Source organism: Eptatretus burgeri, chromosome 10 (genome assembly GCF_056783735.1).
Source record: "Eptatretus burgeri isolate ZD-2024b chromosome 10, Ebu_testis_v1, whole genome shotgun sequence".
NCBI lineage: Eukaryota > Metazoa > Chordata > Myxini > Myxiniformes > Myxinidae > Eptatretus > Eptatretus burgeri.
Window position 1 is genome coordinate 101287674 of NC_140970.1, and position 14542 is coordinate 101302215.

A 14542-nucleotide genomic window follows, 5' to 3' on the forward strand; every position below is an offset into this window, starting at 1 on the left:
ATACAGTGCATGCGGTATGTATGCACAGTGTATATGCATGCGATACGCTCACTGCATGCAGCTGGGCCCCGTACCAGCCCGGCGGTCGCGACCACCGTGCGGTGTTTAACAGCCGCTAGAGTTCTACGAGTCGCGCTGCAGCTGTGGAACATCGACTTCGAAGTTACCGATGCTTCAAGCCCTCGATGTTGATTACGAAATGGCAGAAAAGAAGCTTACAAAGACCAAGAAATGGTCTCAGAAGTGCAAGACCGAATACAGTCTCCAATACCCGTGTATTCGAAAGTCTGAAAGAGGAATTCATCATGCGTATTGTACAGTATGCAGCATTGATATTTCAGTTGAGCACGGAGGTCGCGATGATATTCGGAAGCACGTTGGAAGCAAACGGCACACAGACATTGCAAAGGAGAGATCTTCGAGCACGAGTACCGGTACACTTCTGAATTATTTCACCAAACAAGGGACAAGCGAGGAAGAGGATGTTACCCGAGCGGAACTTCTCTTTAGTGGATTTATTGTGGAACATAACTTGCCCATATCAGTCTCAGATCATGCTGGACCTCTATTTCAAAAGATGTTTCCAGATTCAAAAGTTGCTTCAAAGTATGGATGTGCAAGAACAAAAACTTGCAAGATGTGCAAGATGTGCAAGAACAAAAAAAAAAAAAAAAAACAAGAACAAAAAGCAAGAAAAAAAAAGAAAAAAAAAAGAACAAAAAAAAAGAACAAGAACAAAGAAGAAAAAAGAACACTGGTCAACAATTTTTACTTTCTGAATGTTGTCTAGATTTCTACAAGTGAATTAGGGTATTCTGGCACTGCTGAATCAGGAAATGGCATCCGTTTCTCTCCATCAGGTCAGGTTTTTGTGCTAAGTTGATTTGAAAAAATCAGATCTTGTGACAAAATCAATTACATTTTTGTGGCATTATCAGCTGATTTTTGTCAACACATATCATCCTAAACATGTTTTTAAGAAAAAAAATGTTTTGCCAACAACATTTATTGATTACATGATAGAAACATCGATTACTGTCATCTGAATGGTGGGCATTGATAAAGGTAAGTACAAGTAAATTGCATGTTGCGTCACCACTGTTCAAACTTCAGGGCTTGAACTTCCGTTTCTTCGAACTCCTGGAATGTTCAGCGGCAGGGAGGTCTCTCTTCAGATTCCAACAGTAGTCAGCCATCATGACTGCGTCCCAGCGACCCTGATACCTGGTCTCCATCTCCTTCATGTCCTGATGGAATCTCTCCCCCTGCTCGTCACTCATTGAACCCAGGTTCTCAGGAAACCGGTTCATATGTGAAAATAGGTAGTGCATCTTGATGCTCATGTTGCAGCCCAGGTTTCTGAAAGCAGTCAGCATGTTGTTGACAAGTTCTGCGTAGTTTCTGGCCTTATTGTTGCCAAGAAAGTTCTTCACTACCAAAACAAATGTCTTCCACGCTTCCAGTTCCACTTCGTTCATTGAGTTTTTGAACTCTGGATCTCTGATGAACTGACGGATCTGAGAACCATCAAAGATGCCAGCTTTCAACTTCTCCATGGTCAATCCTGGAAAAGCCTGGCACAAGTAAGTGAAGCAGTCACCATCTTTGTCCAGAGCCTTGGTGAATTGCTTGATTAAGCCGAGCTTGATGTGCAGCGGTGGGAAGAGTATTCTGTCTCTGTCCACCAGAGGGTCGTTGATGACGTTCCTTTCTTTGCATGGCACCAATTCCTCCCGCACAGGCCAGTCCTTCTTCGTGTAATGCTGAGCACGGTCCCTACTATCCCACATGCACAGAAAACATGGGTACTTGGTGAAGCCAGACTGTTGTCCCAACAAAAAGTTCACCATCTTCAGGTCAACACAAATAAACCACTTATGCTGATCATAACCAATTTTCTCCAGCACGTACTTCACCGCTTCATACTTCTCCTTCAGTGTAGTCGAGTGAGCGATGGGTACAGAGGCAAACTGGTTGCCGTTGTGTAGCAGAACACATTTCAGTGATCGCTTGCTGCTGTCAATGAACAGTCTCCAATCTTTGGGTTCGTACTGTGGCACTCCAAGCTTGAGCAGAAGCGCATGTCATAAATTGGCGCATGTAGGTATTGTACATTCTTCAGAGTTCGTTATTTCAAGAAATACAACTTTTTTGTATCACATTATTACAAAATCTGCCCCATTAACTTTAGTTTTGATCCACGAACTTTATGCTTTGCCTCACCAATTTTTGGAAGATTTTGAGGTTTTATGACTTCAAACTGATCCCTTTTCGACATAATCACCCAGAACTATCGTACCTGAATACTTCTTGTCATATTATTTCCAATCAAAACAATTATTTGACATGACATTTTACCCCCACCAACTTCTTCTAAAATGCTCCACACATGCGTACATGTGAACAAAAATGTAAAAAACGACATGTGGCCATATCTCAAAAACTTGACCTGATTGAACAAAACTAATGTGAGTTTTGGATTCAGCGCATCAGATTCGTCCTAAATCAGCTTAAAATCCAGACAACAAATTTGTTGTTGACCAGTGTAATTGGTGAGTTGTCAAATGTTACTGCTTCATCTATTGCCGATATTGCTAGACTAGCTCCATTTAGCCTAGCTACAGACGGTAGCAATGACAGTGGTGAGGCCCAGCTATATCCTGTCCTGATTTCGTACTATGACAACAGTGCTGGGATTGTGAAGCAAGGTTTGCTAAGTTTGCCTGCGTGCAAACAAGATTCCACTGGAGAAAACATTTTCAAACTGCTTGATCATGAGTTCAGTGACAGGAAAATTCCGTGGGGAAATTGTGTTTCCTTTTGTGCTGATAATGCCTCTGTCATGGTGGGCAAGCACAAAGGAGTCGCTGCTTATATCCACAAACAAAATCCAGAGTGCTACATCATGGGATGCCCTTGCCATATGATGCACAATACGGCCAAGAAGGCGGCTCAGGCCTTACCCATTGAATTAGATGACTTTCTCATCGATATTTACTACTACTTGGACAAAAGTAGTAAACGCGTCAAAGGAGTGAAAGCACTGCAAGAACTCTGTGATGCCCCGACACACAAGATTCTGAAGCATGTCGCAACAAGGTGGCTGTCCCTTGGTCAGTGCCTAGACAGGCTGATTGAACAGTGGGAGCCACTTCGCCTCTTCTTCAAAGAAGAAGTACGAAGAAAAATGCAACCAACTGTAGCCAAGACTCTAACAACGAGCAAGAAGGACGGCACTGTATCTACTGCCAGTACTGGCACTGCAGGATCAAGCACTAGTGGAGCAGCATTCACCACTACCACTGCAGTATCTGCTGCGAAGAAGACAGCAGGGACAGCACCAAAACCAATGCTGAGAGCAGGTAGCATCACCGGCCCTTCATCACGTTCATCTACAAAGCAGATCCCTTCAGAGTCGAGAAAGACTGTGATAGTCCCATCTACAGGCAAAGAAGGACCCAAGTTAAGTTCTGCTTTTGCCAAATCACTTGATAGAAGCTCAGCAAAACCTTCGAATCAGAGGTCTTCTTCCTTGGCTGCACCTACCTCAAGCTCTCTCCTCAAACGTAAAATTGGATCTGGTACTACGAGTCTGACCTCTTCTGCTGGCAGTAAACGCAAGTGTGATCGCCCTGCGGCTAAGTGTATTACGAGTTCTACAACTAAAAGCGCATCTTCCTCAAACACTGTGCAGGAATCTAGAGAAAAACGTGTCAACAGGATGTTCTTGTCTCCACAAACAAAACTCTATTGTTTCTTCCTTTGATATGCTAACAAGCTTTTTGAGAAGGGGAATCTTCTGCTCCAAAGAGACGAACCCTGTATTCATCTCCTGCACGGAGAATTGAATGGTCTTCTGAAAGATATCTTCGTACGGTTTTTGAAACCATCGGTGTCATCGGTTCCTCTGGTAAATGTACCCTTCTCTGACAGAAATCATCAGAAGAATGATGAGGACCTCATGATTGGGAACGATGCCAAACTGTATATAAGGGAACAAAGGAGTCTCAAGAAATCCACCTTCACTCTGAGTGAGTCAGACATCCAAGGTTTCTTCAGTGCAGTTCGCTCATATTATGTGAAAGCCTGCAATTACATCTTCAAAACCTGGCCGCTAGATGATGAATTAGCCAAGCATGCTCAGGTGCTGGATGTTAAGCTACACCAAGAAGTGGGGTTTGACTGTGTGGAGTTTTTCATCAAGAAATTCCCCTGTCTGTTCAGTGGCGGTGATAGTGACATAGACAGTCTTGAGAGTGAATTCGCTCACTACCAGGCAGACGCCTCCATAGCTACAATTGCTACTGAGACAGTGAGAGTGGATGAGCAGTGGCATCGGATTTCACAGCTCACAGATCCCTGCACTGGTGCCAAGAAGTATCCTAATTTGAGCAAAGTGATGAAGGGAATCTTGGTCATTCCTCATTCGAACGCATCATGTGAGCGGGCACTCAGTCTTGTACGGAAGAATCATACTGAATTTCGTCCCAATTTGAGTGTCAAAACCCTGGAAGCTCTCTTAATTGAAAAACTAGCTCATAGCACCCCTTGCTACCAGAGAGAATACAGCAAAGACATAATCAGAAGGGCTAAAAGAGCCACACAGCTGTCACTCAGCAAAGCTGCCATGGAAAAAGCAAGCAGCAGTAGTACCAGCCAGTAAGGTAAGAAAAATATTGCTTCTTTTGTGCTTTTTGTTAATCTTTGATTGTCCCCTAACTTACTAATATTGACATACATGTAACATTAAAAAGTGCACAATTTTCCCCTTTTTTTGTTCAAAAAGTGGGAATTCTTAACATGTTAAATGCTCCAAAATAGGGCTCAGAGGGCACTAGAGAGCGTCTAGAACCCCAGAGCTTCCAGGACCCTAAGGCGGGCCCTGGACCCCGCCGCAAGGGTCGAGCGCTCCGCGCTCGAGATGTGCGCTTCGCGCACATTATTTGGTGTCGGTTAAAAATCCTCCCTAATTCTGATTTCCAAAAGTTGGCATCTCTGTTGATATCTATTTCAGAAAGAAAACAAATAGAGTATTGGGAAATAACACCAGCTGCAAACGCAGGCATTGGGTACTTCAATAGACATGTCACACACACACAAAAAAACTATCATAAGGTATGACGTATCACGTTCACATTTCCTGTTTGTTCACAGGATTCAATCAAAATTGACTACTTTCTGGACTGCGCACACACATGATTACTCTCATTGTCGTTGCTTCAATAACCTTCTAGTTGGATAAAAGGTGACACGAAGCTCTCGTATACCTGTAACTTGTATTGTTACCCCATTACACGTGAAGTGAAAAGCAGGGTTAAGCAAGTGGTTCGTGTCCGTCCACCTGTCTGTCTGTAAACGTCGGTTCACGATCGGGGAACAACTTATTTAAATCGAATGTTATATTTTGAACATGACTCGGACGACGAGTTTCTTGTTTTACCGCACATTGGTTTTGAATTTGTCCCGATCGCGCATGCGCAGATAGGAGTGAGATATTTTTTACTGCATCTGTCTGTCTGGCAGCTGAACAAAATTGAAAATCATTCCAAGCAGGAAACTTACCCCTTTTAAGGAAGTCATAAAGGACACAAACAACAAGAACGAATGAAACGTGTTTGATAAGGTGGTGTAATCGACACTGGGGGAAACGGCCGTAAACCCCGCAATTAATTTATTCCGACAACTTTTGCGGTCTTTATTTCATACAAGTTAAATTATGTACTCGAACATGTTCTATAGGGTGTTGTATACCACGTTAACACTGCTTCAGTAGCGCTAAACTTCTGGATTTTAAAAATATTTTTTTAAACTATCTTTAAAATCATTATTTGATTAAAATATATACTTGAACATTGCATGGGGTATCATGTTCTATTAACTCTAGTTTTGCTTTAGTTTTTCATGTAATGTATATACCTGGTGTTGGCTTAATGGTTAAGGTGGTGGGCTTTGGATCCGAGGATCCTGAGTTCAAACCCCACTCAGCTGTTGAATAAATATATGATATTAATAACCATGTGGGGTTGACTCTGCATGTCATCCTTCAGAGGTCGGCAAAATGAGTGCCAGCTTGCTGGTATACTGTGTCAGAGTGGCGACCTGTCCAGGATTGTGTCCAACAGCCAAGGACACTGCTTAGGCAGCATCAACGCTCTGTACAGATTATGGTCCCAATTGATGGATGGATGTAATGTGTGGATGTTGGAAGTTCTTGTACATTCAGATTCACCATGTAGGTATTTTGGACCTTGAACTTGATATTTAAATTAATTTTGGAATGGAAATTACCTTTTCATCAATTTGACAATGACATCTAACCATTTTAATAAATTGTAAAAGTAACACTTTCAAAGCAATTTAATGATATTTTCAGAAATAAAACCCCCCTATAATGCCTGACATTATACTTTCTGAAGCTGTTGACCATTATTGAGAGGTCTGTGTTTGATGACTGTTCTCCATGATTGAACATGCCACAAGAGGCCAAATCCTATGGGCTCATGCGGTGCGTACCATTAATATTTCACCCCTCCCGTCCTCATTTATCTCGCAGAACAGCGCCAAAGTCTCTTCCCAAACTTAAAGCCAAAGAGTTGAAGGAATTTGTGAATGAGATTCGCAAACTGCCCTGTTCATTCCCTGAGGGACAACAAATTGAGGTGGGCCTTTTAAATTGCATTGCTTAATTCAACCATGGGGTGCACTTCTCGAGAATAAACGTTACACAGACTGTTGGTTAACATTTTGTGGCTTTTATATATTTATTTCTGTTGAAATCACTTTGTACTCATCTCGAGTTGTCCTGAGAAAGTCATAATGCAACTTATTCTTAAATCACTCCAGTACTTGTGGAATTTTGTTCAACTTTCTTTTTTTTAGTTTTAAGGTAGGCCTCCATTTCCAACCTAAGTAGAACTGGACAGGCCCCACAACATGAAACACAATGGTAACACCACAACACCACCAAGCATGAAACACAACGGTAGCCAAGACTTTGAAATGTCCTCCTTACTTTTCATCTGTCGACTGGTGGCAAAGTCGACCTCTCTCCTTCTCTTCCCCTCTTCCTCCCTCTCCTTCCCTCTCCCTCTCCCTCTCCCTTCCTCTCTCCTCTCCTCCTCTCCTCCTCTCCTCCTCTCCTCCCCTCCTCCTCTCTCCTCTCTCATGTTCCACACTCTTTGCAGAGCATCGGTGTGGCCGGAGCAGCTTCCTGTGCAAGGGTTCTACAAGGTGGTTTGCCATTGCCTTCCCAGTATTAGTTAGGGCAAAAATTTGCAATTTGGTAGTAGTGCCGGTGATAGCTCACCTAATCTGTGTGAAGAACACTGTGTGATCTTTAACACCTAACAACTAATGACTTGTTAAACTGGGCATCACAGGACGCCCAGTTTAACGTCCATCGGAGGGACTGCACACACATTGATGAATTGCACTGCTTGTGAAATACCGAGATGATAGTTTATAGCTGGGTCAGGATTTAAAACTAGGCTAGACAGTTTTGAGGTAAGTGTGCGTACCTCTGGTCCATTCTGTCAGCCCCTCTACCACCATTACAGGTATCACAGTACACCAAAATGACCTCATCTCGCGTGAAAAGAGGTCTGCATTCTATATGCCAAAGGTAACAGGCCCTGAAAATATCCAAGCTATAGTGTGCAAGACCTTTGCTTCAAAGGTGAACTGTAATTCTGACCACACTTGTCTTGGACAGCTCGACCTGTGACTTCTGCATAACCATGTAAAAACTGCTCAGGTGAAGAGGACAAATTGAATCTATCCATTCTTCAATAGCAGCGTTCACACGACATGTAGTAAAGATGGTTTTCATTGTTGGGGCCTTCATCAAAACAGCAGAACATGGCTGCAGGAATTCCTCAGGGTCGGCTTTGTCCATTCATCTTCATTTGATTTATCCATGACCTAAGGTCTTGTGGGAGATTGGTCAGTTAGCTTCTTCTCAGTCATTAATAGTCATTGGAGATGTCCTCATCAGCGTCATCTAGCAATATCAGAAAACAAATTGCCTTTTGCACACAGATGCTTGCTTTGGTTTCTGCAAGAAGCATTCTGCTCTCGATCTAGTCTCAGCTATAATCCGGATATGTACACAGAGCATTGTTCGAGTACAGGTGAAAATTGCTGTTCTTAACAGGAACAAAACATGAGAAAAGTTTTGTGCCAGGGAATCGTGCTAAAACTAAGGTCAATGGTTATCAAAGGGACAATCCGTCAGAAGTAGTCGCAGTACTGCTTCTACTACTACTACTACTACTACGACGACTACGACTACTACTACTACTACTCAGCATGCCCAGCGAGGTTAGGGCAGGAATTTGGAACTTGTTCATGGTGCAGGCAATTGCTCGCCTCCTCCACGTGAAGGACATGTGTGATCTTTTACGTTCACCAACTAATGTTGGCAGATGGGACATCCACTCAACGTCCATCCAAGGGACGGCACACATTGATGAAAATCCGTCAATGGCTGGGTTCATCATGATGCATAGAAAATATGATTTTCGTTGTTGGGGCATTCATCACATCATCAGGAGGTCTCTTCAGGAGGTTGTCTGAGCAGTCTTTGCCCATTCATCTTCATTTGCTTTATCCATGACCCAAGGTCAGGTGTAAGGCTATTCACTGATTGATGCTGAACACTCAGACTTTCGCGCTACCTCCGATAATGAAACAACACATGCCCGCTCTGCAGCAAGATCTGGACAACATTCAGTCTTGAGCTAACAAGTGGGAGTTTCGTTTGTGTTTGCGATGTACCAGGAAGGGATTATCTCTGGCAAGATATCTGAGCTGTACAGTGTGCACCCCTGGTTTTCATTGGTGTTGCTATCTCCAAGTTCTCCAAAATATGTGTTCTGGAGCTCATTGACCAAGTACACAGTAGAACATCCATATTGACGCAGTAGCTTTTCAGGTATAGGCTTGGCACCCTGAGAACCTCTACACCTCTCTACCATCGACAAGGAATTTGCGTCGTGTGTGTGTGTGTGTGTGTGTGTGTGTGTGTGTGTGTGTGTGTGTGTGTGTGTGTGTGTGTGTGTGTGTGTGTGTGTGTGTGTGTGTGTGTGTGTGTGTGTGTGTGTGTGTGTGTGTGTGTGTGTGTGTGTTGGACGATTCAACACTTAACCTGCATGGTAGCATCAAAAGCACAATTACGAAGGTCGACTCTTGTATAAATTGTACTCGATGATTGCTTTTCATTTTTCTTTTTCTTCTATTTGGGCTACATTTACGAACAATATGTGGTACTTGTGTTAAAATTGATGCTGAAGGCTCTTGCATGCCGAGAGTTTGGAATGTGGTTGATTCTGACGGATATGATATTCGTCTCCCCCTCTCCCTCATCCTTCCACCCCACCCCCAATCATCGAGCAAATCGGTTTAGCTCTACCTGCTCTTTCTCTCAGCCCTCAGATCCTTTTCAGCTACCCGAGGACACATGCGCTTGCTTCCCAGTAACTCCCTCCAAGTTTAATTCCCAAAGTCCAGGATTACCTGGACCAGCTCCACTCTTTTGTTTGTATTTTCTTTCATTTGGGGAACTGCTTTCTGGGGGAAGTTCTCCAACCGAGTTTAAAACCAATCTTTATACTCTCGGCTTTTAGGTACGCAGTGCTCCATATTCTTGCATCATCCCCCCTCCCCCCCCCATCCCATGCCCACAATCTTTTCTACCCCCTTGAACTCGATCTCAGTCAACCCTCTTACTTGCAGCATAGTATCCTTCCATTTATTATTTTATTTAGCTAATCTGGAATTGGAATTCCAGACTCCTGACTGTTAACGGGGATTGCAAAGCTCGATCCGGTCACGTGACTTGAAATAAGTCAATATGGCGAACTTAGTAAATTCCTTCAAAAATCGTTTTTCTCCAGACCCACCAGTCAGAATGCTGCCAAATTTGGGTTACAACATTAGGCCAGAGGATGGATATTAAATTACGGAGGTTATGACGATCACGTGACCGGAAGTGCGTCAAAATGGCCGACTTAATCAATTTTTGGGGAAATCACGTAAATTCCTTCAAAAATCTTCTCCAGACCCAGTAGTGAATGCCACCAAACTTGGCTTACACCATTAGGCCATGGCCCAGATAAGCTACAGGTCCAGTGGTCCTATTTTCTTGTTTGTTGTTTCCTTTGCTTGTTTCGTTCATATGTGGCTACATTGTCCAGCTCTCATTACATTGCCTTTTTACTCTTTGCCACCTCACTCTTGCATGATCCTTGATCTTGTATAAATATTTATGTTAAGAGACCCACATGGTTATGATCTGGTGCCATTTCCACACATTTGAGAGATTTGAATTAGCTGCTGCCACTTTATTGTTTTGAGATTGTTTATTCTTTTGAGGTTCCTTCGAAATGCATTTCTTCGGCAACATTACTCTTTCACTCAAGATGTTGTCTCCATTCCACTGAAGATGTTTCATGAAATTATTTTCAAACGCAAGACAGGTCTTTTATCAGCTTGCTTCCTTTGCTGATCTGTACAGAGTTTGCTAATCGGCCTCGAAGGCATATCACATGAGGACGACAATAGCAGTGGTATCATTGTAGTGTGTTGAATAGTATATATAGCTCCTTGTAAGGAAATATCACATGATAATCTTATAAAAATCAGTCTTGGCTTGTGAAGGGTAGTCCACGTAGTGGGTTGCAGCCCAAATTTATGTGAAAGCAGGAGTCGAATGCAACACTGAAGAGGATACCTGAAACTGGTGGGTTGAGGAAGAAAGTCCACGCTCTCAAAACATCATGTCGAGTAGCTCAGTGTATGCTCTCTACATCATGGATGTTGATCCGGAGATCTTGCGAATGACCTAACCGAAAGTACAGGTGTTAGAGTTTCTTCAAGCACAGTAAGAGACACAGCGCAAAGTGGTCTCTGGATTCGCAGCAGCCTGAAGATGTTTGACAAGGCCAGGCAACCAAACAAAGAGGCTGCATTGGGCAGCGGAAATGAAATGGTGAGACGATCGAACCAGGAAGAAGGTGCTCTTTGGAGATGAGTTCAAGTTTTTGAACTATTTGGCATTCATCAACAGCCCTTGGTTCGAAGGTGGATCTGGGAGCAGTGAAACTGTAACCGTACAACATCTACAGTGAAGCATGGGGGTGGATCGATACAAGTGTGTGGCTGCATCTGTTGACATCTCGGAAATTTATATGATTTCCTGGGCTACCCGGTGCTGTTCTAATCCTGTTGACATTTTGAAGAAATCGAATTTTGTTTTTTCTATTTTCTTGTCGGGACCTAAAGCACTTCCCTCCACCCACGAAGGAATGGAGTCGGGGTCATTTAATATTAACTTTCATATAGCTACAAAGGCTTGCGCACTATCCAAAGATCCGTTCAGCTGTCTCTGAGAAAAAATGGTGACACACACACACACACACACACACACACACACACACACACACACACACACACACACACACACACACAGCTCGACATGCCTCATCGTATAAAGTGAAACGCACTGCCGGCAGGTACAGGCAGGTTCCGATCCATCAGTCCATTCCCTCGGGAACATGCCTCGGGGTCGTGCATTCATCTTCAAACAAGGCAGTGATCCCAAGCAATCCAGCCAACGTGGAGAAAAGCTCTCTGGAACGTAAAGAGGTTGATGGAACACTCACAAAGATACCTTAGCCTGCACAAAGCCCTGGCATGAATGTCGTTGAGGCCTTGTGGGGTTGTATTGATGCTGTGAAAGTCAAACATCGACCAAACACTTTTGATGGATTTTCGAAAGTGCAATCGGAGACTTTGAATGGCGGTCCAGTCATACGCTGATTAAACCGTACTGGAACATGAAAACAAGGCCTCATGCTTTATATCTGCACAAGGTATTCATTAACCTCCGCCATCTTCGAAGATGGATGGAGGTTACTGTTTTCACCCCTTTCTGTTTGTTTGTTTGTTTGTTTGTTTGTTTGTTTGTGAACAGTATTATGGAAAAACTCTTCGACGGATTTCGACGAAACTTGGTGGGGGGGGGGTGAGGTATGGTCCAAGGATCATGCCATTAAATTTTGGACTTGGTCCCCCCCCCCGCAAAAAAAATTGTTGGAGAAAAAAAAGTTTTTTTTTTTTGCATTTCTACATGTTTTAAGTGATTTCCAACCCCCCCCCAAAATTTTTTTTACCCTCTCCCCCCCAAAAAATAGAGAATTTTTTTTTTTTGCATTTCTACATGTTTTAAGTGATTTCCAACCCCCCAAAAAAAATTGTTTGAGAAAAAAAAAATTTTTTTTTGCATTTCTACATATTTTAAGTGATTTCCACCCCACCCCCCCCAAAAAAAATTGTTAGAGAAAAATTTTTTTTTTTTGCATTTTTACATGTTTTAAGTGATTTCCAACCCCCCCAAAAAGATTTACCCCCCAAAAAAGGGGAATTTTTTTGCATTTCTACATGTTTTAAGTGATTTCCAACCCCCCCCCACAAAAAAATTGTTAGAGAAAAAAAATTTTGGAACTTTTTTTCAACAAAATTTCGATTTTTTTTTTTTTTTTTTTGCATTTTTTTTTTTTTGCATTTTTACATGTTTTAAGTGATTTCCAACCCCTCCCCCCCAAAAAAAATGGAGAAAAGAACTATAACTCAGCACTGTTGACATATTTAATGAATAAGATATAAGGTTCACTTGAGTGACCCAGCAGTATTGGCGGCGGAGGTTTAGCACTCTCCCGAGTGCTCCCCCTTTAGTTCTGTATGTATATTCGCTGTAATAATGCATTCTGTACATATTATATGATTCTCTCAGTTGCGATTACTCATTACTTGTGCATATCCATTGTGTTTGCATAAGCATTTCCAACACTCGATAACACAAGGTACTTCATAAACATGCAAATGGCATGCTGTGTGTTGGAAATGATCACAGTGCACATTGTTTTTTTTTTTTCATTTACTATTGCTGCTTGACTTGATTCTTCTCCTTGCCAGGAGTTGCAGAGTAGAGTGGAAGTGTTCTGCAACCATGCGCACGAGGCACTGGCCCAGCCAACGCCTGACTCGGCAACAATACTCTCTCTGCTAGACATCGTGCCCAGTCTTGGCTCTGGTCTTGCTCTCTCGGACGTTTCTCGGCTCCGGCAAGCTCTGCAGCAGGCACGCTGGCTCGATGAGGTTCGTTCCTGAGAATGGTGGGAACTCCCCACCGTGCCACTTGGCACATCACTTGCAAAAACCTCTATCCCGCTCATCATCTTCATCCCACTCCTCTCCTTCCTGTCTTCCTTCTTTCGATGTAATATTGTCTTTTGTTTCCATTTAATTTGAATTTCCTCCCTTACCTTTATATCCACCCATAACTTTTCCGCACTCTCCCTTTCTCACCACTTTGTAGACTTTTCTTTGACGTTGTATTCAATAACTATTTGGTATCTTGGAATTTCAAGGACTTGGCCTTTTCATGACTAATTTTGTGCATGAAATAGGTCGTACGGTCTGATACATTTGCAAGCAGCCATGTCAAATGTAGCAGTTTGTATCCGAGTTCTTTCATGTTGGTCCAAGAGCCGGGGTTAGGACTGACAGGATTGCCGAGAGGTACGCACACTCGTCTCTCAGCTGTCTAGCCTGAGTTGGAATCCCGACCCCAGCTATAAACTGTCATTCCAGTGTTTCGTAGGCAGGATGATTCATCAACGTGTGTGCCGTCCCTCAGATGGGCATTAAACTGGCGTCACGTCTCCCAGCATTAGTTGGTGGATATTAAAGATCCCACGGTGCCCTTTCGTGAAGAGTGGGCAAGCTATCGCCTGCACCGTGAACAACTTCCAAATTCCTGCCCTAACCTGCAGAGGGCATTGTTTCACCGGCACAACTTTGTCTTCAGACAATGATGCTACCCTGCAACCTTGCGTTTCATACAAAATAAGAAGAAGCCAGGTATCATTTAAGTGTTTGAAATGACAAGCGTCTGGTTGGTATTTCTGAATGGATCTACCTTTGGATTGGCAGAATTCAAAACTCCCAGTCCAAAGGTCATGGTTCATTCAAGAATGAACTCATATTTTGCATCTCATCGGAATTACAAGGAATTGCAAGGAAATTATGCACAGGAGGAGGCCATTCGGCCCATCATGCCTGCGCCACACCAATTCCAGATTTAATAAATCCGTCAATACCCCTTTCCTTCATGCGCAGCCTTTTGGCTACACTGGTACTCATTTCACTGACCTCGGAAGGATGACAGGCTGAGTCGACCCCCTGGTTTTGATTCAGCGGACAACGGGGCTTGAACTGAGGACCCTAGGATCCCAAGCCACCACCCAAACCGCTAAGCCAACACCAGGTTCAATACCAATTACTGATGTATGTCGACGGGATTCAAACTCTATACCAGGAAACGAAAGTCAGCGAACTTAACGTTGAGCTAAATGTCAATACTAAATCCATCCATCCATCCATTGGGACCATACTCTGTGCAGAGCGTTGGTGCTGCCGAAGCAGTCTCCTTGGCTATTGGGAACAATCCTGGATGGGTCGCCACTCCGACACAGTATACCAG

The 14542-nt window shown here is 43.2% G+C and overlaps 1 protein-coding gene across 2 annotated transcripts in view; it reads left to right on the forward strand.

Moving 5' to 3' along the window:
• Positions 1-14542, forward strand: part of LOC147019294 (lysine-specific demethylase 5C-like) — a 131675-nt gene that overhangs the window by 63542 nt on the left and 53591 nt on the right. For both annotated transcript variants that reach the window (XM_085899673.1, XM_085899672.1), the window contains exons 19-20: positions 6554-6659; positions 12973-13155. In XM_085899673.1, coding sequence (XP_085755799.1) covers positions 6554-6659; positions 12973-13155 — 289 coding nt within the window. The remainder of the gene's footprint in view (positions 1-6553; positions 6660-12972; positions 13156-14542) is intronic.